This window comes from Ipomoea triloba, chromosome 3, assembly GCF_003576645.1.
Source record: "Ipomoea triloba cultivar NCNSP0323 chromosome 3, ASM357664v1".
Classification (NCBI taxonomy): Eukaryota; Viridiplantae; Streptophyta; class Magnoliopsida; order Solanales; family Convolvulaceae; genus Ipomoea; species Ipomoea triloba.
Window position 1 is genome coordinate 25,651,274 of NC_044918.1, and position 26,663 is coordinate 25,677,936.

The 26,663-nt window shown below is 42.5% G+C and overlaps 2 protein-coding genes across 3 annotated transcripts; one reads left to right on the forward strand and one right to left on the reverse strand.

Moving 5' to 3' along the window:
* Positions 1 to 2,029: 2,029 nt before the first annotated feature.
* On the forward strand, positions 2,030 to 5,144 carry LOC116011916. Of its 2 annotated transcripts, none has more exons than XM_031251349.1 (4): positions 2,030 to 2,186; positions 3,236 to 3,708; positions 3,817 to 4,048; positions 4,168 to 5,144. In XM_031251349.1, exons 2-4 carry the CDS (start codon positions 3,238 to 3,240, stop codon positions 4,638 to 4,640), a joined length of 1,176 nt encoding a protein of 391 aa, XP_031107209.1. In that variant the 5' UTR covers positions 2,030 to 2,186; positions 3,236 to 3,237; the 3' UTR covers positions 4,641 to 5,144. The 2 variants fall into 2 exon arrangements, with proteins under 2 accessions (XP_031107209.1, XP_031107210.1); XM_031251350.1 differs by having other exon boundaries at positions 4,401 to 4,537.
* A 10,524-nt stretch (positions 5,145 to 15,668) lies between these two features.
* Positions 15,669 to 17,100, reverse strand: LOC116013135. Its single transcript, XM_031252789.1, has 2 exons — positions 16,571 to 17,100; positions 15,669 to 16,485 (listed from the first exon to the last, which is right to left on the reverse strand). Exons 1-2 carry the CDS (start codon positions 17,098 to 17,100, stop codon positions 15,669 to 15,671), a joined length of 1,347 nt encoding a protein of 448 aa, XP_031108649.1.
* Between the last annotated feature and the right edge of the window lie 9,563 nt (positions 17,101 to 26,663).

A 26,663-nucleotide genomic window follows, 5' to 3' on the forward strand; every position in this document is an offset into this window, starting at 1 on the left:
TACACACCTAATCTTGTCATTTTTCTTAAATTTTAGTTCTTTACCAAAATAGACAGCATATGTGCGAACATCATATGATCTTTTGCCAGCTATGGTCGCAGTGTAGGATTTACTCCGTGCCCACCCTTAGATAGTGACTGTGGGTGATGGGTGTCGAAACCAACAAATAATAAATACTTACTCTTATGAACTGTAATAGCGATGAGTAAGGTCGTATCCACAGAGATTGGTTAGACTTATTTTTAGCAATAGATTTAATAAATAATGAAATGAGGATCGAAACTTAAATAGCAATAATAAAATGAAAAATGGAAAATAATTTCAAATAGCAAATAATTATCAAGAAAATGTCAATGGAAAATGGTATCCAACCCAAGGAATAATATCAATTTAATTCTAACAAGATAGATATTGATATGCAAGCCAAACTAACTTTACTCTTTACTAGATTGGTTATGGTTATTAACAAGCTCTAACAATCTGTCTTTCCTTACTTCGTCGGTAATCAAAACAAGCTCTTTGATTACTTCCCTAGCTAATAAACAACCCTAAACAAGCTCTTAGGATTTAATTTACTAACAGCATTAATCGAATTAGAAAGAATACCAATCATAGCCAACAAACTCATAAGCTCGGTTCATTTAAGCTAGACTATATATCTTCATAACACAAACTGAAAATCAGTTATAATCAAATTGTGCTATTTGCTACCAACATCAGAACACTTAAACAATTACGGATTCAAGGTTCTAACTAGCAATTTAATAACTTGATAATTGAACAATGGGTCCTTTTGCAACAATTAACAAGCAATAATTCATATATATGAATATAACAGAAGATATATATATAGATAATAAAGCGCAAAGAATAATTTAGGCTAAATAAAGCTTACTGGTCTTGTAGAATCAAACTTCCATAATCCTCGAATTGGAACAATAAGAACTCAGCAGGACATCGCAGAGATGCTTACAATATAAATGAAATTCTTTCTGTACAAACTTGACGATTTTACTACTGAACTCCTTGCCTCTTTATACTAATTTAGGTTTAGATTCAACCGTTCATTCGAAGGAGTGACTTGCGGTCGAAATCTACCCGAAAATGCTTGCCGCACGCAGTTCGTATCTGTCGCACGTCCATACGCAGCATCGCAACAGAAGTCCACGTCTTTGTAAAGTAGCAATTCACGGAATTCGTTCGTTGAAGAAATCTTGCAGTCGCCGTCTACGCACAATGCTCCAAATTAAAATGGCTATTTAATGTTAAATGGAATTGGACTTCTGAAATTATAAAACAATTAAAATGAAAAGTAGTACGTGTCAGCCCAATTTAACAACTAAGCTTAATTATTCAATATTTATATAAAATATAAATTAAAGTTTAAGATAAATATAATATTAAATAAATAAAACTAAAATTTTAATCTAAATTAAATATAAAAATAGTGTTTATCAGTGGGTTTCCCTCATCACCAAAGAAAAATTGGCACTGAACTGTGTTTTGTGAGAAAAGCTAATCAATTTTCATATTTATCCTTCAATTACTATTAATTTTAATAGATATCTGAGGTGAGAGACTAAAATAGTCTCAAACGAACAGTTCATGGACTAAATGAGGTCCGGGATAAAATTAAAGGATTAATTTATCATCATAGCACAATTGAAGGGGTAAAATAACCATTTTTTCTTAAAAGTACTATTAAACATAAAAATCAAATTTAAAAAATTAAAAATAATAAAGAAAATAAGGAAAAAAAAAAGTTATTTTTGACCAATGAATAATAAATAGAACAAAAAGAGTACATGATTAGAATTATATTAACATGTAAAATTTTAATTTTGAAAATTATAAAAATACATACCTAACCAAATACATGAGAAAATCTACTATATTAGTCGGTATTATATTATATATTTTAACTATCTTTTTCATTTTTTTATTTGTTTTTTTCTAAATTCATGATAAAATAATTATTTAGGTGGGCAAAACACTAGTTTAGTACTTTAGTTAAAAGATACACTAAACGGGAGGGCACAGGTACTGTAAAACTCAACCAATTTTGTTTCTCTTCGAGTACAGAACCGACGGAGCGCGGCTCCGGATTCCGGCCTCCTCTCGTTAAACCTCTCCTCTCACACTAAACCGCTTTCTCTCTCACCTCTCCGCCCGACCATCAATTCCAGGTATAAAATCCTCGCTTTCTCTCTATGTTTTCCCTTGTCTATGTGTAAATTGTTTCTTGAAATCGACCATTTTGCGTTCCTATTCTTCTTGCACTTTTGCTGTAATTAATGGTGTATTTCTATAGTTAATGACATTCGATAGTCATATGCTACTTTCACACTGCTGTTGTTAGAAGAAGTATAGCCTAATTCAGGGCAACCCCAACCAAGTTGTTGAGGTTGTTGCCTTGGTAACCAAGTTCTCTATGCTACTGCTTGAAGTTGAAGGAGCTTTTAATTTTTTTTTTTCCTTTATTTTGTGCAGTGCTATCTCTTTCTGGATTATTATTTCGAGGGTGTTTTGTAAATAGCTGTTAGCTTTGGTCGGGTTAGTGGGTTTGACTAGTTGAAACCATTAGCTGATTGTAGAAAAATATTTGGTAAATTAGTTGTTAGCTAATAGCTGATTACATGCAAATTGACTTTATCAAAAAGTTGAACGGAAAAGTTGTTTTGAGAAGCTTTTTGAATTTTAGCATTTTGGAATATAAGCTGTTACAAAAAAACTAATTATTAAACACTTATATTGACTGTTTAACCAAGTCAAACAACTAATAGTGGTCAAATAAACCAAAATTAGCTTATAAGCTAATTATGTTACCAAACAAGGCCTTCGTGTTATTGTTAGAAGGTACTTGGTTTTGTATCCTGAAGTTGTCTGCTTACGTTATAAAACTTGTGAGGCTAATCGCTAGCTAGTGAGGTGTAGAGTGCTTTGTGATTCTGTCCCACACAATTAGTACAAAATGCTTCTGATATTTTTTTTAAATGGTGATATTTACTCCTGGATTGTATGTACTTTCAATTTGTTTTCATCAAATACTCCTAATGGAGGTTTAGCTAAGTTTTGACGAAATCAATTACTGATTGTAACCTTGATCAAGTGGTTCCTGAAATGTTTATGCTTGGATCCTGTGGAATTCTGAAGGATTATTTTATGATTCTATTGATAATATATATTGATATTACATTCGGTTTTCTGAAGTCAACTTGCTATATTTTTCTGCTAGGCATGGATGATGTTGACATAGAATTGGACGAAATGGAATTAGTTGCAGCAGCTGCTGGTTACTACTACTACAATTGTATAAGTAAACAGCCTTCTCGGGGCGTGCAATCTAAAGGGTCTGGGTTTATGTCTGAATTACTCAATGGCCCTGAGGATGTATGTCGAGATATGCTTAGAATGGATAAGCATGTCTTTCAGAAGCTATGTGATGTTCTTCGACAACGTGGCTTGCTGCGTGATACATCTGGTGTTAGTATAGAGGAACAGTTGGCAATTTTCTTGAGTATTGTTGGGCATAGTGAACGAAATAGAGTAATTCAAGAGCGTTTCCAGCATTCAGGTGAAACAATAAGCAGGCATTTCAATAACGTACTAAAGGCAATTAAGTCATTGGCACGGGAGTTCCTTCAGCCTCCACCACTCACTACTCCTCCTGAGATCCTGAAAAGCAACAGACTCTACCCATATTTCAAGGTAAATTGATCAGACTTGCCTTCTTTTTTCTTTTGCCAGCTACCTGTTTTCTCTTCCATTTTCTATGGATATAAATCAAATTTTGAGCTAAATAGATTCTTTCTTCAGGATTGCATTGGTGTAATAGATGGTTTGCATATTCCTGCTCATGTACCAGCCAAGGACCAAGCCCGTTTTCGTAACAAAAAAGGTTACTTATCACAAAATGTGTTGGCTGCTTGCACATTTGACCTCCAATTCATATTTGTCTATCCTGGTTGGGAAGGCTCAGCTGTGGATTCACGCGTATTAAGAGCAGTTCTTGATGATCCAGACCAGAACTTTCCTCCAATTCCTGAAGGTGATTTTCATTTAAATGGCCTCATGTATTCCCTTATTTTCTGTTTGCATATTATTTTTTCTTGTTTGTTCCTAGAAATGTTTGTCCATTATGTACTTAAAAATGTATTTATCATGTAGGAAAATATTATCTTGTTGATATGGGTTATTTCAATTCTGAGGGCTTCGTTGCACCATTTGAAGGAGCTCGGTATCGCCTCCAAGAATATAGGGGTGCTAATCAATTACCAAGAAATGCAAAAGAATTATTTAATAACCGTCATGCATCATTAGGAAATGCCATTCAAAAGTCATTTCATGTGTTGAAAACAAGATTCCCCATCCTCACAATTGCTACTCAATATGCTTTTCAGACACAAAGGGATATTGTCATAGCAGCATGTGTGATTCACAATTTCATTCGCCGTGAGGAAAGAAACGATTGGTTGTTTAATGGTGTTGAAGGAAAAATTGTCGAAGAATTGCCCGATGAAGATGACCAACTTGATCCCTTATTATCTCTGCCCAATCAAGAACCGATGGGATACGACTCCCGTGACATAATTGCTGCTGAGATGTGGAATGACTTCATCAATGTCTGGGATCAGTGGTGATATTTTGGTTGACATTGAAGGCAAATGTTCGACTGAGAAATCATTCTCTTGCAAGGTATTGTTCGGAAGATTCAAGTGAGGTTCTTTTCACTTGATTTCCATAAGTCCGAGTATGATATCTACGGCAATGCAATGCCAGGATTCTAACATTATTGCAAGTTACCAGGTCAGTGCCTTTACAGTAGTTTTATTAAAACTACCAAATAGAGGTTGTTGGCAACATTCCTGGGTATTCTTCTGTTATGAACTTATATTAACAATCACTGCTATATTGCAGTAGGCAGGTACCATGGCTATATCTGTAGTTGATAAGTAAATTATGTAGTTGAACATGGTGAAATCCGTCTGTTGAGTTTCATACAGTTGCATGTATTTGGAGAGTTACGTGTCCCAATTTCTTTTCCCCTTCTATACCTTTTACTATGATTTATTTGTTAGAAACAATATTTGGGGGCTTCCCAACTTATACCTTGAAACAGAAAACTATAGCAAATAATTTTCCAGTGCTTTAGATTTCTAATTTTGTACTTCCTAATGTTTGTCTGCTAACTATGGGTGCTAATTAGGTGTCAATGTAGGCCATGCTTATTGACCATGGTCCACAACTGTGTGGACCAGACCATGTCTATCCATAGGGTATATTATTTTCTATGCATAGGGTATATTACTTTTAATGTATAGAGTACATTAATATTCATTATTTGAATGTGTACAAAATAGTATGAAAATATTTTAAAAGTTTATTATCTATATGCATAAGGTTCACTATTCGGATGCATAGTATTCATTATTTGAACATGTACAAACTGATTGAGAGTTGATTACATAGGCATATATGTTCTAAGCTCATTTTTGTTATGCATGAGGTTTATTATTTGTCGAGCATTATGGACTATACTACCCCTTTTACTTAGAATTTGATACTCAGTAAATTTAACTATTTGCATCAATAAGGTTCACTATTTGAGTTTTCAAAAAAAGGTTCACTATTTGTAATGCATAAAGTTTACTATTTGTTTTATTATATTTTGATGCATGGTCCATAGAAAAATTTGCCCAATGTAGGTTTATGGGCTGACTTGTGGGTCAGATTTGTTTGTCCTTAACAGGTTGTTATGGCATGGACTCGGGTCCACCTTGCAAGGTGAACTCGGGTCCATTTTTACAATTTTAGAACTCTATGTTAACAATTTTAGAATTTTATATTTACAATTACAAAATTTTGTATTCAACAGTATAACACAATTTTGAATCAATATAGCAAAATTGTGAATATTGAGTAATGTGATTTTGTATATTGAGATTTAAAATTGTGAATATAGTATTTTAAAATTGTGAACATAGAGTTTTAAAATTGTGAACATGGACTCGGGTCCACCTTGTAAGGTGGACTCGGGTCCATAGCATAATTTGCCGTCCCTAACTCGCCAACAAATTTTATTGTGGATCGTAATTTACATAGTTGTGTGAATCATGCATCAAAATACATTACACAAATAATGAACCTTATGTATACAAATTAGTAGTAAATACGCACCATGTTCTATTGTATAATGCCCAATAAACAACAAAAAGTTAGTGATGAAAACTTTTAGTAGTTTTTGCAACTACATGAATTATGTTGATGGATTTTAATAATCCGGGTAGTCCGAATTATAAAACCCGATTAAATAATGGGGGTATGACAAACTAATGGACCATAAGTATACCGCGGGGTAAAATGTATATTGAATTACGTAATGCTATAACAGAGGTAAACAATGTAATGACAAGACAAATGTGATGAAAGTAAGTGAAGACGTCCTAACAAGACAACCAGCGAGCTTTTATATCAGCCCAAGGCGTAACTGATCTGGAGAACGCAGGGAAACACGCCTAATGTCCGGGTCGTAACCGTCGCCACGAGACTCGGTCCACGCGCAGAGCAAAAACCCCCACCACTAGGCCGAGGGCTAACCTCGGCCCAGTGGCGGGTTCGGCCGAGGCCGAGCGCTGCGGCCTCGGTCGAGCCCGGACGCTCAGCCGGGCTGAGCGTGCCGTGGGCCACGCTCGGCCTCAGCCGAGCCCAGACGCTTAGCCGGGCTGAGCGTCGCGGTCCCAGCCGCGATCCACGCTCAGCCACGCCCGAGCGTGCCTAGCTCGTGGCCGAGGGCTGACCTCGGCCACGTGGCTGCCCCCGAGTCGCTCGTTCCGATCCCCTTTTGCCTCGTTCGTGTTCCGCACCCGGTCCTAATTATTCCATCATCAGTCCCCTACTCTCTGAGTTGCGAGACTTCGGCAACGAAAGAGAGTAAACACGAACTATTTATAAGCTTTCGCATCAGGTTGGGTCAGAGTCCGCCCCAACTGGAGTCCTTACTGTACTGGAGTGTTATTCGCGAGTGAAATTCTATCTCCACAATTGTTCTTATCTGTCTAGGAGTTCAATTTCCTTCAAAACTCTTATACCTCCCAGGCTATAAATACTCCCACACCATCCCAACACTTTTCACCATCTCATCATCTTTTTTACCCCAAATTTAAATATTGAATTTCCCCCTTCTTTCCCCCTATATAAACCCCTCTTACCCCCTTCATTTTTTTTCTCCCCACACCACAACATTACTTCTTCCCCCCTCTCTCTACATTCCATCCCGCCAAAACACCACCGAACCACCGCCCAAGCCGCCGTCGGATTGCCACCGAACCACCGCCGGCCGTCGTCGAACCGCCGCCGCTGCCGAGCCACCGCCGAGCGCCGCCGCAGCTGAGTGCCGAGCGCCGAAGCCGAGCGTCTGCAGCCGAGGCCGAGCGTCCCTAGCCCGTGTCACCCGCTCGAGTGCGTCCACCCTTCGCGTCTCCCTTAGAGTTGGTTAGTAGTCCTTCCCCCTCTCTTCACGTTCCAAGCTTGATTCCCTTCTAGCGTCTAAGTTTCGTTTAGCTTGCATGCACTCTTCTTCGTACGACCCGTACGAGAGTTTGCTAGATTCCATAGACCGCTCCGAACTCCTCTCCTCGAGCGAGGAAGCTCTCACTTACGAAAATTTCCCCCACCCCTTCGACGAGTTCAACGAGCCTTCCGTGAACCTCATGGACGTCGCTCCTCGTTACGTTATAGAGCCGGCGCCGTTGCTCGAACCTTTTGACGACTCTCTTCACACGCTGCTTGACCCCCGCGTCCCTGGCGGCACCTTGGCCCAAGCCATGGATGACTACGATATCACCCTTGCGCGGTCTCTTGTCAACACCAGGTAGAGCTTGTCATTCCCGTCCCCTCGTCACTTCGGGGTGCATCTCACCTCGCTCCAAATGGGGCTCGCCTTCTCGCTACATCCCTTCATCATCGAGTTCCTTAACCACCATCGCATAGCTTTGGAGCTGTTAGTGCCCAACTCCCATAGGATCCTGTCAGCCTTCCTAGTTAGATGTCATCAGACGTCCGTCCCCCCTTCCCTCAGCCTGTTTCAGCAATTGTTTCAAGTAGGTGGTAGCTCGGGCGGGGTCAAGGGTAAAGGCTATGCGGCAGTCTCGGCCCGCTCCAAGCTTAGATTTTTCCAGGACATCAAGGGGTTTAACAAGTACTGGAAACCCAAATTTGTTTTCATATCAACCGGTCCCAGTCTCCCCTTCGAGGTCCCCTAGGGGGGGAGGTACATCTCTAAAGCCAAGGTCGACAACATACCTCACCTCCCCACCTATCTGAGTGCTTTCTTTGACGGTCAACGAGGGGTTTGCACGGAGCCTCTGGTCACTCCTGAGGCCCTGCGCAGTATAGGCTGCGTGCGTGGTCCGCCGCTCCCGAGCCTCTGGTCAGCCTCTCGTCCCCTGGTTGTTAGTGTTGTCCTCCGGGGAGTCCGGAGGTTCCGAGGGCGACATAGTTGAGGACGAGGAGTCATCGTCCGGTGCGTCCGACCCCGACTACCGTGGTTCGTTCCTTTCTCATAATTTTATTTTCTTGTTTCGCTTGGTACATAAGGCTTGCTTACCCTTGCGTGTTTCAGTGATGGACGAAGCCGAAGACACCCGCGCGCTCCTCAGGGCCTATAGGAGCCAAAACAGCAAAAGGCCTCGTCGTGGGGAACCCAGCTGGTCACGCGCGCCACGTCCTTCGCCCCGGGCTTCCCCTCCGGAACAGGTGCCGGTTCCACGAAGCCGTCACAGCTCGGTGTCCACTACGGCGGATATCCCAGCGCCTGGCTTTGCTGCCCCGGCGGGCTCCACCTTTGCTATGCCCGCCGCTCCTCGAGGTTGGCCCGTTTCCGTCCCTTCTTCAGTCTCCTTACTCCAGGGGGACGTGCTAGCTGAGGATGTGATGCGGAGTCTTGTCTCGGCCCGCGATGAGGAGTTGTGTTGGGGCCGCCCGGACTACCGCTCGTTCATAGAGGTATGACCCTATTCTTGTGAATTTCCACGATCCTTTCCCTTCCCTATTGGGCCCTATTTTTATCTTATTTTCTTGTGTTTCTGCTTACAGACCGCGGTTCGCTACTGAGCCATGGGAAGGGCTCTGGAAGCTGAGACCAAGGCGCGCCTGGAGTTAGAGGCCCAGATAGAGCCGTCAAAACGGGCCGGCGGGGCGGGGCCCGCCAAAGCCCACCTAAAAGCGGGCCTAACAATTGCCCCCCCGCCCCACCCCTCTTAAGCCCGCGGGCCCCCGCGAGGGTCCGCCAAATCCCCACACCCTTTTTTTTTGTAAAAAAAAAAAAAATAATATTATGCTAACCAATAAGTAATAACTATATTGATTGTTATTTGTTAATTTAATTTTTATCCTCTTTACACTTATTTGTCACTTAACTAATAAAGATATATAAAGTAATAAATCTACAAAAAGTTCCAATAGTTCATACAATCATAGTATAATACAGTTAATACTACATAAGTTCAATTGTTCAATAGTTCATAAAACATTAAAACATTAAAATATTAAACCAAAGTACCAAACATTCAAAGTTCAAACATAAGTCCATAAGTGATAAGTCCATTACATTCCAACATTTGCATCTTATGCTTCTTCATTTCCATCATTGTCATCATACTCATCAATAAGATTGACAATATTTGAATCTTCACAAGACAAATTTGATGTTGAACTTGAAATTTCTTCAGTATCTACAAAAAAAATGAACACAAAATATAGTTAACAATTAAATTACAATAGACTAAAATAACTAACTAAAATATATTCCAATATTTCATTATTTTGTAAACAAACTTAATAACTTACCCATAGCATAACCATGCAACCAATTTCTAGTGCAAATAAGAGCTTGCACTTTTTCAGGCAAAGTACAACTCCGATACTTGGTGAGCACACGAGCACCAATAGAGAATGCCGACTCCGATGCAATAGTGGTAATTGGGATAGCCAAAACATCTCGTGCCATCAATGCAAGTGCAGGATATCTATGCATACGTTCTTTCCAATAATCCAAGATATTCAAATCTTCATAATATGCATATTCAAGTTTTGGTTCCTCCAAATAAATATCCAATTCAGACTTTCCAATAGTCTTAACACTTTGGCTATCATACTTTTTAATTGCCTACATTAATTAGAAAGTCAAATTTAAAACATTAAACATGCTATCATAATAACAAATCCACATATAGAAAATATATATAAATTAAAGTGTTAGAATTTATAATACTTACTTCAAATGCTCTTTTTCCTTTACTTTTACCTACACCTTCCCTTTGCATACTTGAAGATGAGACTTGAGAAAATCGTGGTTGAGAAGGACAGTGGAGTAACAACATCCGCATAAGCACTAAAAAGCTTGTTCAACTTTGTCTTCACCCTTGAAATCATGTCTTGAACTTTAATTGTATCATTCTCAAGCTCCTCATATAAATGCTCCAATGTTACAAGCTTTATCCTTGGTCAAAAATAGCTCCAAATGCAAGGACTATGCTATATTCGCTCCAATATTTATCAAACTTCTCAAACATATCAACACATCTTCATTATGCAAATTGTCTTTCAACATACTTTCAATCTTCCACACTTGCATAAAATATAGATTTGAGGTAGGATATGAAGAACCGGAAATCAAAATTGTCACCTCATAAAATGGCTCAAGAAACTCACATATTTTCTCACCTCTTTTCCATTCTTCATTTGAAGGGCAAAATTTATAATGTCTATCATTCAATTGGAGAGAAGCAAATGCCCTTTTGTACTTAATAGCACTATCCAACATTAAATATATGGAGTTCCACCTAGTAACCACATCTAATCTCAAACCTATACTAGTATCAATGTTACCAACTGCACCTATACATTCTTCAAACTTCTTCATCCTACCCTCAGAACCTTTCACATATTTGACGGACTCTCTAATTTTATGCAAAGCTGAAGTAACAACTTTCAACCCTTCTTGAACAATAAGATTTAATATATGGGCTGAACAACGAATGTGGAAAAATTCTCCATCACACAACAAACTCTCATTCAAAGTCAATTGCTCCTTTACAATTTCTTGCATAGTATCATTACAAGATGCATTATCTAATGTCAAAGAGAACACCTTTCTTTCAATTCCCCATTCTTTTAAAAATTGATATATTTTTGCAGCTAATTCAACTCCTGTGTGTGGTGGGGGCATCTTAGCAAAGCAAAGTATCTTACTATTCAATTTCCAATTCTCATCAACAAAGTGCCCAGTCCATACATCAGAAGTTAAACAAATTCTATTTTTGATATTTGCTAACACTTGTTTAAGCTTCTCTTTTTCTTGAAAGTAGATTTTGGTAATGTCAGACACAAGTGTGTTTCTAGAGATAGAAGGCACATCGGGATTCAAATACTTTTGCCACTTTCTAATGCCATCATATTCAACAAATGAAAATGGTAAATCATGTTTGATTACTGTAGAAGCTAACAACTCTCTTGCAATATTAGGATCTACTTTCCTAGATGCAAGTTTGCCTTCATTGGTAACAAACATTTGCCTAAGGTCATGAGACTTTAACATTCTACATATTTCTCTATGTCTCCTCAATGAAGAAGTTCCATTTTGTTTCCCCCCCGATCTAAATTCTTTCAAACAACCATTACATTTAGCTTTGTGAGTACCGTCAGCATCAACTCCAATCTTTGTAAAAAAATTCCACACATCAGAGGTAAGTTCTTTAGACTTACATTTCTTTGAAGTACTTTCCAATCCTGGCATTCCATCAACGGCATCATCAACAATAGTATCAGTAGTTTGCTTCCCAGTAGTTTGATTCAAAGATATAGAATCCATCACAAACAGTTTGAGTGTCTGACAGTAAAAAATACACAAATTGTCAAACATATATAAAAGATATTTACATATTAATATATTATATACTGTAATATACTAATATATAATTAATAACAATAATATATAATTACTAATTTACTAACTATAAACTATTAACTACTACATACTGACATACTGTAAAGTGTAAACTAACTTTAAACTATATACTAACTTACTAAGTACTAACTTTACAGTTTACGAATTGGAATAGAAAAACAAAAAAAAAAACTAGCTTTTTAAAAAAAAATCAATTACCTGTGAGTCCAGATGCCGTCTGTGGTGTGCTGGTGTTAGAGACTCGGAGTGATTGTGTGCGTCGCCGGTCGCTACAAGGGCCTGAGTCGGAGCAGTTGGCGGGCAAGATGCGAAGAGCAGGGTGGGAGACAGCCGACAGGGAGGCCGAGATTTTTAGGGTTGGAGTTGTAGAGTTGCGGCTGAGTGGTTGACTACTTGACTCTTTAGTCTTTAATATTTATTCTTTTATTAAACTCAAACTTTTTTTTTTTTAAAAAGTAAAGTAGGCGGGCTGGCGGCCGGCCCGCCTCGCCAAGCCCACGGGTTTAGGCGGGGCGGGCTTTTAGCCCGCCATAAAACTGGCTTTGAAAATCAGGGACCGTCCCGCCCTTTTGGCGGGGCGGGACAGGCTAGCCCGGCGGGCTAAGCCCATTTTGACGGCTCTAGGCCTAGATGGGGGCGCTGAATCTGCAATGTGAGCAACTGAGTTTTCAACGCGAGCAAATGGCTTTGCGCGAGAGGAGGGCCCTCGAGGAAAAGAGAGCCCTTGAGGAGGCGTCGGCCACGGCTGTGGCACGCTACCGCGGGTCCGAGGCTTTCCCTGTAGATGTGCGGGCTTACATCGCGGAGCATGTAGAGGAGAGCTATGGGGTGCTGAAGGCCACTAGGGCGGGGAAGTGGTGCGTGACCAGGGAATGCGCGCACATGGCCGAAATCGGTGAGTACGACATGCAGCAGGCGATCTACACTGGCCTACGGCGCAGGGACGCGACTTTCGACCCCGAGGCGTGGGGGCTCCCTTTGGAGCTCATGGATCCGGAGCCCCGAGCCGAGCCCGCTGCCTCCCATGGTGCATCTGGGACCGGAGCTGCTGTCGATGATGATCCGTTCCCTGGACTCGCGCTCGGCCTAGGCGGTGCGGCCGACACCCCTCTGGACCAGATTCATCTTTCTCCGGGTATGGCCAACTTCGACCAGGCAGGGACCTCCGGGGCGCGCGACCCTTTGTGCTTTCCGGCATCTTCACATTGTTATTTTCTCTAGCTCGTTATTGTTGGATGTTTCTGTTATTGATGTAGCGTGGACTACCCGTTCTTTGCTTTGACATTGTGGCTGGAACTTGGTTGTTTTCAACCCCAGCTTTGCATGCTTGTTCTACTTTGCTCGTTTTGCTTCGCTTCCAATAAACAGCTTTCAATAAATTGCGTCTCTTTGCTTTCTATTGCGTGTTCTGTTGGTGCGGCGTCAGCCAGTCTATGCTCGGCTGAGGCCTCTACCGAGCACGAGCCCGGGCGTGGACGCTCGACCTTGGTTAACTGGCGCTCGGTTTTGGTTGGGCCTGAGCCCTGTCCCCGAGCGACTGCGCATTGTGCGATAGTTGTATTTACATGTTTTTTTTTTTTTTTTTTTTTTTTTTTGGCGTCAGTGGTGACTATTCGACATGGCTTCATGTTTGTTGATTGTTTTTCTTTGTGATTCATTGGAGTATACTTTTGATTAGGTTTGTTGATAAATATGTGAGTTTAAGAGGGGTGTATTGTAGGTCGTTGAACTGTGCATTGGGGCGCTATGTGTGGTGCATCGTGGGACACCTTTGTGCACTCCCAGAGTAAAAGTTGTACGTGCATGCATTACTAATAGTAAATGTGTGCATTCTATTGGACAGCGTGGTGCATTGTGTGTTAGTATGACTGTGGTCAATTTTGTGGGGTTTAGGGGTAAGCGTTTAGAGGCTGTGAAGTGTGAACAGACGAAATAGATAATATGCATAAAATTAAATTACATATATGTATACACACAAAGAATCATGCATATTGATTTTTTAAAACATTGTCATTCACGAATTGTAGTGGTAATGTGCTGATAACATGTTGTGATCTCCTTTGACCTTTTAGAGTTTTCCCTGTGCAACGGATTGAATAGCAATAATATAAAGATAAAGAAAGAGAATTAAGAATAGTATATGTAATTATAATTTCATTAAGCCAGATTCCAATACAATACATGTCCTTATATACAATTCTAATGTAACAGATACAATAATGGTAGGCATACTTAACGGACCGTTATATCTGTTACAATATCAATTATAATGTCNTTTTTCTTTTTTTTTTTTTTTTTTTTTTTTTGTCTTGGCGTCGGATCGCGAGACTCAGTCCCCCGACCCTTAGCGCACCCGTCCGATGGTACGCGAGGCTTGTGCCTTGTACCCTCCCTATGGTGCAAGCCGGCCTAGGCTGGAGCCTTTCGGTCCTATGCCTAGCGATTCTTCCGTTCGGTGACAGGCGAGGTCGGGCCTCGTGTCACCCCTAGGGTTGTTAGTCGTCCTAGGTCGAGGCCACCCGGCCTTGCGTCTAGGGACTTTTCCATTCGGCAATAAGCAAGGTCGGACCTTGTATTGCCCCTAGGGTGTTCTGGTTGTGTTGAGTTGGAGCTTCCTGGCTCGCTGGACTCAAAAGACTTGGTTGATCGGAAAAGCGTGTGATGAAAATACGCCGGTTTATTACGACACAAAAAATGGATTGAAAGGGGGGCGGACCGCCTTACATTTCTTAGCATTACTGGAAATACTTTACTAAATGCTCTGAACTCCAGACCCTCTCTACCTCTTTACCCTTCGGCATCTTCAACTTGTAACTGCCGGGACGGACCACGGTTGAAATTATGTATGGTCCCTCCCAGAGCTTGGCTAATTTGCCACCGTCCAGAGGCTTGCTGGCCTCGCGGCGTCTCAGCACGTAGTCGCCGACCTGGAAGTACCGGGGTCGTGCTCTTTTGTCATGGTATGCTTTGGCCTGTCTTTGGTAGTTCTCTGCGCGTACCATGGCTGCTTCTCGTTTTTCGTCTATCAAATGGAGGTCAACCCGGTGGTGCTTCTCGTTGCGTTCGGGATCGTATTCCTCACTTCGTCGCGTGGGAATAATAGCCTCTGCGGAGTTCTGGCTTCGAATCCGTAGCACAGCGCGAACGGGATCTCGCCCTTTGCTTTTCGTGGCGTGGTGCGATATGCCCAGAGGACCGCCTCTAAGTTCTCGACCCACACTCCTCCTGCCGCCTCAAGGGTTTTTTTCAACGCGTCCACTATTGTGCGGTTGGCATTCTCTACCTGGTCGTTCGCCTGGGGGTAGGCCATGAAGACTTGGGTGTGGGTGATGCGCCACTCATGGCAGAACAACTTGAACTCCTTTCCCTCGAATTGGCGACCGTTATCTGAGATGATTTGCATTGGCACCCTGAAACGGCATAGTATGTTGGAGTATATGAACTGTTTGCACCGGACGCTTGTGATGCTTGCTAGGGGTTCGGCCTCCACCCACTTCGTGAAATAATCCACCGCGACGATGACATACTTTCGCTTGCCTGAGCCCATGGGCAGGGCTCCTACGATATCAATGCCCCACGTTGAGAATGGTATGACGGAACTAATCGGAGTGTAGTTGGTGGCGGGTCGGCCCGGGCCGACCTGATATTGCTGGCAAGTTGGGCAGCTTCGTGCGTAATCCGCACATTCCTTCGCCATCCTCGGCTAGAAGTAGCCTTGAAGTATGACTCTCCGGGCCATGGTATATGCTCCCTGATGGGCTGCGCAAGTTCTTTCGTGAATCTCCTCGATAAGAGCCCGGGCTTCATCTGGATATAAACACCTTAGTAGCGCCCCGTTATAGGACCTCTTATATAGGATGTCCCTGATAAGCTCGTATGTCGGGGTGCGTCTCTTGGCCGCCTTAGCGTCGGCCTCATCCGGGTGTAGGGTGCCCGTCCTTTTGTACTGCACGAGATGGTCCAACCAACAGGGCGGGCGGCTTTGCACAGGCATGACCGGATATGCCTCCAAGCTGGACTTATGGAGGTCCTCTATTCTTGCAATCTTCGAGATGTATTCTGGGGTTCCCTGGCTGAGCTTGGAGAGCGTATCAGCTTCTGCGTTTTGTTCTCTCGGTACTTGCAAAATTTCGTGTTGGGCGATCTGCCCCAAGACCCGGAGCACCACGTTGCGGTACTGGATCATCCTCTCCTCGTTCGCTTCGAAATCACCGGACACTTGGCCAACCACGAGCCTGGAATCACACCGAATTTTCAACTTTTCGACCTTCATGCTCACCGCGAGTTGGAGTCTGCACAGCAGTGCCTCGTACTCAGCTTCGTTGTTTGATAATTTGAAATGGAAACGGAGAGCGTAATACGCCCGAAAGCCTTCCGGGGTTACCAGGACGACCCCTCCTCCGCACGCCTTGCTACTCGAGGACCCGTCAGTTGATAGAGTCCACCACTCTTCCTCCTCGTTCCTTGCCTGCTCTGTGGCGTCGCGGGCGGTGCACTCGACTATGAAGTCTGCGAGGTGCCTGCCCTTCGATGGTTGGTCTGGGCTTGAAATGGATGTCAGATTGGCTGACCCTCATGGACCGCTTCACGAGTCGGCTTGCCGACCTCGCGCCACTTAGCACCGCTTCCAGCGGTAGGTTCGTGAGCACGTGCACTGGGTGAGCCTGAAAATAATGGTTTAACTTTTTTGCTGTGGCGTCAATAGCGAATATGGACTTCTCTGTTGGTGAGTATCGGAGCTCTGCCCCCCGGAGGGCCCTGCTCACATAATACACTGGTCTTTGTACTCCCGTGTCATCCCGGACCAGCACGGAGCTGATCGCAGCTTGAGAGATACCCAAGTACAAATACAAGACTTCCCCCTTCTCCGGCTTGGCTAGGGGAGGTAAGGACATTAAATAGGTTTTGAGGTCCTCGAAGGCCTTCTGACACTCGGCCGACCACTCAAAACCGCTGCTCTTCTTGAGAACCCCGAAGAAAGGTAAGGATTTCTCGGCCGACCTCGAAATGAAACGTCCGAGGGCGACCAGGCGACCATTGAGGCGCTGGACCTCGCGGAGGGACCTCGGGGGCTCCATCTCCAGTATGGCTTTGACCTTGTCGAGGTTGGGCTCTATGCCCCTTTTGGAGACCATGTACCCCAAGAACTTCCCCCCGTGTACCCCGAAAGTGCACTTTTTGGGGTTCAAGTGTAAATCAAACTGGTGCATAATTGAAAATACCTCTGTTAAGTCATCTGTGTGGACCGAGCACCTTTTTAAAGACTTTGGCGACCATTCTCGTGTATGTGGCCCCGGAGTTCTTGAGCCCGAAGGCCATCACTCAATAGCAAAAAACACCCTCTGGCATGGTGAAAGCCGTTTTCTCCTCGTCTTCCTCGTGCATAAATATTTGGTGGTAGCCGCGAAATGCGTCGAGGAAGCTCATGAGCGCACAGCCCGCTGTTTCGTCCACCAACTGGTCGATGTTTGGGAGCGGGAACGGATCCATTGGGCACGCTTTGTTGAGGTCCGTGTAGTCCACGCACATCCTCCACGTGGGCGGTTTGGGTGCGAGGACCACGTTTGCGAGCCACTCAGGGTATAGGACTTCCCTGACGTGCCCGATCTCCAAGAGGGTGTTAACCTCCTTTTTCACGAATTCCTGCCTCTCCGCCGAGAGGTACCTTTTCTTCTGCTGCACTGGCTTGATCGTCGGGTTGACCGCCAGCTTATGCGTGATCACCTCCCTATTGAGTCCCGGCATGTCCTCCGGGCCCCACGCGAACACGTCCTTGAAACGCCGGATGACCTCAACGATCCGTCCCCGTAGCTCAGTTGGCAGTCCCGTTCCAACCTTTACTACCCTCTCAGGCCATCCGAGGTCTAACACCACATCCTCTGTCTCAACTATGGGTTCAGCCCGGGGCCAACTTTCCTCGCCTTGTAATGCCTTCTCGGCGATGGTGTGGACCTGGAGGTCCCTATTGCCGATCTGGCGACACGCTTTTAAGTAGCAGCTCCGGCTAACTTTCTGATCTCCTCTCGCTGTCTCGACCCCGGTGGGGGTGGGGAACTTCAAGCACAGGTGCTCCATGGATATGACACACCGGATGTCCTCCAAGGCCAGGCGGCCAAGGATGATGTTCTGCACGCCCTCGAGCCTCACCACCACGAACTCAACCTCCCACATTTTGACGTGTGGTAAGTCGCCTATTTCCACCTCCGGGTTAATGGAGCCCTCTGCCTCGATGGAATCCCCCGTGAATCCAGCCAACAGGGTCCGTACTGGCATCAGCTGCTTCCTCGACAGGCCAAGCTTAGCGAATGTATCATGGTATATGACATTCACCGAGCTTCCTGTGTCCACCAGCACTCGGTGCACGATGATGTTGTTGATGTCAAGCCTGATCACCACCGCGTCGCGGTGCGGTAGGGGGCCATCTGGGAGGTCCACGAGTGTGACCGGCGTGGAAGCTCTCCTACGGATTTAAACCCCCCTTCGGCCATTCCACGCCACTTTGCTCCAAAAACCCTATTTTCTTTTCTCTTCTCCACGCAAGGTGAATCCTATACTCAAGGTTTGAAAATCTATTCTATTTTTACTTCAAAGAAGATCAAAAACATCTCCATCAAGGTAATTTCTCATCTTTTAACTATTTATCCTTGAATATTCATGAGTATGGAAGAGCTTGAATGTGAAAATTTGTTCTACATTCCCTTGCATGATTTTGAATGTTTTGAATGTTTAAATTGGTTTATAATGCTTCATAGAACTATCCTTTGATGTTTTCTTTCATTATTGATGATTACATTGATGGATTGTTATGTATTTTTGAGCTTTAAGTGTGAACACCATTGATGAACAAATGGGTTTGTTAGATTTCTTGTTTAAATTATGAAATTGATGCTTGAATTGATATGTAAACTTGTTGTAGAACTATTATATGCCATCAATTTGACTTTTCACATGCTACATTGCCCAAATTAAATTTTCAATTTCAAACCCTAATTTTTGAATTTGGGGAAGAAGATGAAGTTGACTTTTTGAAATTCTTGACTTTTATAGTTGAATTCTTATTTGATTATCAAATTGAACTATCCTATGATGAAATAATGCATGTGTGAGATAATGGAATGATATTGTTGATATTCTTATGCTAGAATTGTCCAAAATATAGGGGAAACTATGGCAAAATTTTCAAAAATTCTTAGCCCTATATGTTTGAAATCCATTATCTTGACAAGGAATTTTATACAAATGCAATGGTGTCTTATTTGAGAAATATTTATTCAAAACCAATTACCATGAATGTTAATTTCTTAAATTTGTAGGATGGGACGCGCAAAGGAAATCGCAAAGAAAACAATGTACGATCATGGTGAATCAAGCAGGTCGCGAACACGGCAGCAAGCTACAGTTCAACAAGCTCTCCAGGAGCGTGGGTCGAGGTCATTAAGACACTTGACACCCATCCAACTTACATCAGTGGATAGATATAAAGGGAAGCAGCTTTCCGTCGGCCGTCACTTCGACGACAATGTTTTGAGAGAATTCGGTTGTTTGGATGAAGTAAATGGACTTCTAAGGCACCCACAGCTCTGCTCTCTATTAGAGTGGAGAAGACCTACCTATGCTCCTGTTACTTATGAATTTTTGGCGACCTTAGAAATTCGCAAGGAAGTCAACAATGCAAGAGAGTCCATTTCGTTCACACTATTCGGCAACCACTATAGCATGTCGGTCAACACTTTGGGTGTTACGCTTGGATTCCATGATGCCGTGAGCGTGTCTATGCCATATTTCAGACAATTTAAAGAGGACTTTGATTCAGAGGCAGTAGCTATTTAGTATTGGAGGAGCATCACCAACAATGCCCCGTATAATTCATCAAACCTCAAGGGAAACCTCATCACCCGCAATGCTTTAAAGGCTATCAGATTAGCCTTTGCTGTGAATCTCTCCGGCAGAACCACCAATCGCAACAAGGTCTACAAACATGATTTGTTTTACATGTGGTGCATGGAAAATGAGGTTGACATCAACATGGGCGTTCAAGCTAGAAAGTGGCTCCAAACCCAACAAAAGCCTAAGGTTCAAACAGTGTTCATTGGACCTTTTGTTACGAGATTGTGTTACAGGTTGGGCCTTATGGACCGGTTGATGGGAGAGAAAGATGAAGGTTTCACAATTGCTTTAACTATCGGTGAGTTCTTTGCCATGCATATGAGGTTAGGAGGTGATGATGCACCTGATCTAGAGGCTTCTGATGATGATGAGGACGATGATAACGAGGAGGATGATGCTGCGCAGGAGCAAGGCCCTATTCCCATGGATTGGGATACGACGCAGACCTTTCATAGGCAGCTCCACGATGAACAGATGAACTATTGGCGTGAGCAGCGAACGTGACAGGAAGGCCACTTTACATCCATCTCTGCAAGACACGATGTCCACACCGAAGACCTTAACCACATGAGAAGGGCGGTGGAGGAGAATGATAGGAGAATTGCTGCGCTCGAAGCTAGATTCAATAGGCAATTCCAACCCTTCGGTGATAACTGATGCCTTCCCTCAACTATCCTCGATCTTGACACTTGACATTTGATACTGAGTCCAACTAGACATTGGTTACTTTGGTTGATGGTCCCATTTGAACATTAGGATCCCTATGCGCGGGGTTCTGACTTTTATTTCTTTACTTCTTTACTTTGCTTTATTCTTATCTTTATTGCTTTATGTTATTTACTTTACAACTGCTTTACTTATTCGCATTTCTATTCGAATAATTTTGCTTATTTACGTGCTTTATTATCTATGTTTCTGTTTTTATTGCTTTTATATTTCTATCAGCTTATAATAATTGAATAGTACTCCGAAAATCCTTTTGTATGTTATGTCTCCATTTCTTATAGAGCATCTATAACGGGAGCAGGCCTATGCTGGAAGCTAAAGTGTGGAAAGAGGGATGCATACTTGGTTTATCCTCTTATCCCTTTTCTAATTTTAAGCCCCGTTTTGATCTTTAAAGTGTGGAAATATTTCTTTATAGCTTTGTGTATGCATATATTAGAGTTTACCATGTTTATTAGGATCGTTTGATGCATACCCTATATCCCAGAGTAATTTCCAAAGTGTGGAAAGGGATCTTTATTTGTCTATCCTTAGAATCCCTGTTCGTTCTTTTTACCCTATATCGTATGGAAACATCGAGGACGATGTTTGTTTTAAAGTGTGGAAAGGACGCACTTTGTGCTTTACATGCTTACATGCTTAGTATTAGAAGTTGAAGCTCTTGGGAATGATAAGCGGGTGCATTTGCAGTTTTGAAAAGAGAGTTATTATTTGTGTTATCTAGAGAGAATTTTGACTGGATGCCCAAAAATTTTTACTCTCGAAATATCTTTGAGGAAGTTACTTTTCGCACCCATGAGAGTGTTTAGAGCCAAATAAGTTTATATTATTGCCTGCTTGCATGATGTTCACCTCTTATTTACGTAGGACCTTAGTCAAGGATCTCTCGAAGTGGGAGTGTGCACTTTTTAATTTGAGAAAGATAAAACTAGCGAGGCCCGGAATTGAACTAACCTTGGTAGGGCATGGGGCAAAAGGTGAGCCTGATGGTAAGCTTAATGAGAAAACAAAACCCTTGAACACAAATAGAAAAAGGCATGAGGGGTTGACATGAGGATAAGTCGAAAAGGCAAAAGGCCAATCACCAAGAGTTTAAAAATTGAGGGAAGCTAATTCGTTGGGTTGTGTTCAAACCATAGTCTTCGGTAAGCAAAAAACTTTATCTGGAGTCGGTTGTTCACATAAAAAGATCCCAAGAATTGAGAAAAAAAGAGATGAGGTGAGCCACTTCGCTAGGATTCGGGTACCCATTGCACTGACCTTGGAAAAAGCATGGAGCTCCATGTGAAGTCGGGTGGCTCGATGACGTTATCCTAGGAAGTGAGAAGAAAGAGGGACCGCGCTAAGCCAAAAGCGGTGAGTGGTCCATGCCCCTACCCTCATTTACATTTACGTTGGGCTTTGGCGTATAAGGATTGAAAGTTGATTAGCTAGTGCACATCGTTCCCACTAGTGGGATCGGCTAGAGGCCCTATTTAAATAGAAGGTGAACCAAAACCTTGGAAATGCATGCTTGCGTATGGTGCGAGGAGTGTGATCCCTTGTTTTACTTGTTTATCTACGAAAGGTTTTTATTTCCCGAAAATATTTCTTGAGTTGATGACATCTGACCAAAATCCTTTGTAGATAACACAAATGATTTCTCCCGTTTCAACAGTCTTAGACACCCATTATTTTGACTTGCCAAAAGCTTTGTTTTACATGAGAAAAGTATCTCGGAGACTTATGTGCTTAGATAGAAAAATGTCTTGCTTGAGGGCAAGCAAGAAACAAAGTGTGGAAAATTTGATAAGCCTCTTAGATACCCTTAAATCAAGCACATATTAGGGTGTTTTATCACGTTTATAGCATCCTTACATGGTGAATTATGCTCATAAATGCTTGAAAATCACTAACCGACACACAGAAGCTACTTTTAGCCTAAAGGAGGTAAAACGGGAGCCCCGGGAGCAAATAGGAGCAAAAGTTGAGCTCAAAGAACGAACCAGGCAAGATCGGAGCCCTGGAACACCAAACTGGATGGCCACACGCGTGTGAGCGTGCGTGGAAATAATCCAGTAGCCTCCCACGCACACTCACACGCGTGTAGATGGCGTGGAGACGGTACTGGGCGAATTTTTACTAGGGTTGCTATTTCGGAGACTATTTAAACGCGAATTTTTACTAGGGTTGCTATTTCGGAGACTATTTAAACCCCTTTTTTTACTAGGGTTGCTATTTCGGAGACTATTTAAACCCCTTTGATGAATTTTCAGAAGAGGATCCCAGAAATTTAGTTTTCCCTTTCTTAGTTTTTCTTTTGGAGAACTTTCTCCATTTTTCTTAGTTTTTTAGATTGGATCAATCTCCATTGTAGCAAGACAACAAGCTTGGATTGAAGATCTTCTTCTCTCTAGGTGATTTCTATTTCATTTCTATAATTTTAGGTATCTTGTTCTTGGATTAAATTAGCTTTTGCTTGAATTTCATATCATGAGTAGCTAGTTTAATCTAGGGATTTGGATTGTGTGATTGAATGTTGTTAGTGTGATGATCTTATTTCTATATCTTGGATCTATGTGTTTGTGTTGATGGATTATCTATTCTTGTCTATTGATTGTTGTTTTGATGAGATCTTGTTTGGATCTGGCCAATCTAGATGAGAGATTGAGCTCTTGACTCTTTCATGTCTTTGATTAGAGTTAGGATTTGAAGCTTTACACAATCATAGTTCCTATGGACTTCTTAAAAGAACAATAGGATAGTGTGTAGCTTATGTGTTTGATAAAATTCCTCTTAGAGCTTTGGATGCTTGTAGGCACTCCTTAGTCAAGAAACCTTAGTACACAAGGGTGGAAAAGGACTAAGATAACACAATACAATGCAACATACATGAGCACTATCCAATCCCTACCCCTTTTACATATTTACAAAACTTTTTACTTCACTACTTTCTTGCACTCAAACCAAATCAAATGAACTCCTTCTACTCACAATCCACTCAACTCCACACTCGAATCCAATGCATGACCCAATCAAGTAAACTCCCGAACACTTGACACACCTCCACGTCCTTCCTTCGAGACCGACACTCGGGGAGTCACTGACTTTCCGTTTTAACATACAAATATCTTTTGACATTTCATGTAACCCCTCGCCTATTCCGATAAGTCTAGGGTTCGAAAAATATTTCTCTAGGCTATGACATTCACGAGATGATCTCTCGTTACTTCAAAAGGATTTTTTTTTTTTGGGTAAGAATAGTTATTAATAAGCTGCGATCTACGTACCGGTCACGAACTGTAAAATTTTTAAGGATGTATATACAGTTCGAATTTCCCTAGGAAATGGATTATTAAGCATGATACGATTAAGCATGAACTTCCCATTTAGTTCAAGTGAGAATTAAACGGACTGTAAGAGTGAATTTGTTACGAACCTTCGTCCATCGGCGTCCAGTACACGAGACCGAGGCCGAACGACTGGACGAGGACACGTCCGTCAGCGTCCATAATACGAGATCACGGCCAAGCGGCCGGACGTGCGTCCGGCGGTGCGGACATCCGCGCGTCTGCGCGGCGCGGAGCTGTTTACGACTGAACTTTCTTCCGAGATTTTTGCTCCTGAATATTATGATGTTTGGAAGGCCTACGGGCAACCGAGTTCAATTTTTTAAACAAATGTTATTTTGGGAATTATGTACACTAATTTGGAAGAAAAATCGTATTTTTATGAAACAAGTGTAACCCTTGTCACTTGGGAAATTTATGTTGAAAAGTGATTGACCAAAAATGAATATTTTGGAAACATATTTGGATAAGAATAATCGTTTTGAGACGTTAGTGAAAATACTAATTAAATCCACGAAAGAAAGAATGTTTTGAAAACCTTAGTTTCTGGATCAGTTGTGAAGGACTTGATTAATCCACGGGAGGGCTTAATTGCCATAGCCTAGCGGTTGTTTGCATGTTTAACCTGCGGGAGGCTTGTGTGCCGTGGCCCGAGGTTGTTGAGATGTTTAACCTGCGGGAGGCTTGTGTGCCGTGGCCCGAGGTTGTTGAGATGTTTAACTTGCGGGAGGCTTGTGTGCCGTGGCCCGAGCTTGTTGAGATGTTTAACCTGCGGGAGGCTTGGGTGACGTGGCCCGAGGTTGTTGAGATATTTGACCTGCGGGAGGCGTGAATGCCGTGGCCCGAGGTTGTTGAGATATTTGACCTGCGGGAGGCGTGAATGCCATGGCCCGAGGTTGTTGAGATGTTTGACCTGCGGGAGGCGTGAATGTCGTGGCCCGAGGTTGTTGAGATGTTTGAACTGCGGGAGGTGTGAATGCCGTGGCCCGAGGTTGTTGAGATGATTGACCTGCGGGAGGCTTGATTGCCGTGGCCCGAGGTTGTTGAGAGCACTCCAAAAAGGCCTCACACTTATCCAGGGGGAAACTAAGTGAACTCTAACTATGAAAACTCAGTTACTCCGTAACTATGTTGAAGAACAAAATGTGACGTATTTTAAGCACTGTAACGTGCTGCTAATCTCTCTCTTTTGAGATAAGAGTGACGAAAATTCCTATAAAGGAAAAGTTGTGCAAGTTGATTCATGTCGTACACTCTAATATACTTTCTTTTGTTGATAATCTGGTTGTAGGTAGATTTTCAACTTATGGGTAAAGCTTACAGCTTTCAAATTATTAATACATTTTCGAAACCTTTGTTTACTTTTGAGTGACAATGGATTTCCTTACTTAGCCGTCGTGTTAACTACACTTCATTGTGTCCTTTATCAGATGCAGTCTAGCGTGGGCTCGTGCAGCCCCGGGAACTCTGATGACTTATCAGAGTTCATGTTTCCTATCTTAGACTATGATGATTATGTACAGTACTTATCGGGTGACGACCTGTTTGCTCCCGGCTACGCTCCAGACCCTCCAGCTCCGGCTTATGCTCCTGACCCCGTTCCTACTCCTGTTCACCCAGTTGTACTTGTTTGTTCTCCTGCTCCCAGTAATCCGTTGTGTTTCATGGATGCTATTCAGGAGAGTTATGGGTTCTACCCCATTGAGTTTTTAGAGGAGAGAATAGCCCAACCTTTGTTCTAATGGGACGTAAGAAAACTCTTGTACATATTCGTAGCTAGTTTAGCTACTCTTTTGCTGCTTATATATATATATATCTATGAAGTTATGATGGGTTATGACGATATGAAACACTTTCCTTGTCTTCAGCCTATGCATCTAGAGTGAACTCTATCTGGATTTTATTGGGTTCAGTCTAGGTGTGGCGGTAACTACTCCGGATGTACGGTATAGCCGAGATGGGGTGTTACAAGTTGGTATCAGAGCCCTGTTTCGAGTCAGAATCCTAAGTTAAACTTCTTTTCGAGTCAGCTCTAGTTTCGAGTTAACCAAGTTTCGAAGTCAGCTTAGGTTCGTTAAGACCAACCTAAGTCATTGTTACAGCTTGATGAGTATAAGCTTCGGAGCAGAGCTGGAACGGAAGCCAGGTAGCGTAAGAAGGGAGTATTTCACTTCTACTCTACAGAATCTCACGATTCTGGTTGTTGAACAATATGATCAATACTTGTGATTGCCTGCATGTGATTGCTTAAGGTTATTGTGAGTGAGCTTGATAGCGTAATGCTTTAATTATCGTTATGCTATGTTTGAAACCCTTGCTTATAGGGTATGATAAAGTGAATGATAAGAAGTGTCGTATAGGACTTGAGTAGGTGCTATACTGACTGCCTAACTAGCTGATTCCGTAAGAACTTTTATACCTCGAGTATTAATATGGAACTATCGTCTAGTGAAAATGCCGCCGAGACGAAATGTGTCTGCGGGTAACGACAATGACATCTCTACAATAGATCGTATAGCCCAAGCGCCTTCTCGGGAGTAGTAGTAGCCTGTAGAGATAGATATGACAACGTTGCTATAGAAATAGCGGGATTTAACTGTCCCGGAAACCTCGTTCGTTTTGAACTTGAGGGCATCGATGTAGTACTCGGGATGGATTGGTTGGATAAGTATAAAGCTCGGATCGTGTGTAATGAGCGAAAGGTTGTCCTACGGGGACCAAAGGGAAGGAGAATATCCTACCGAGGAATTGGCAAG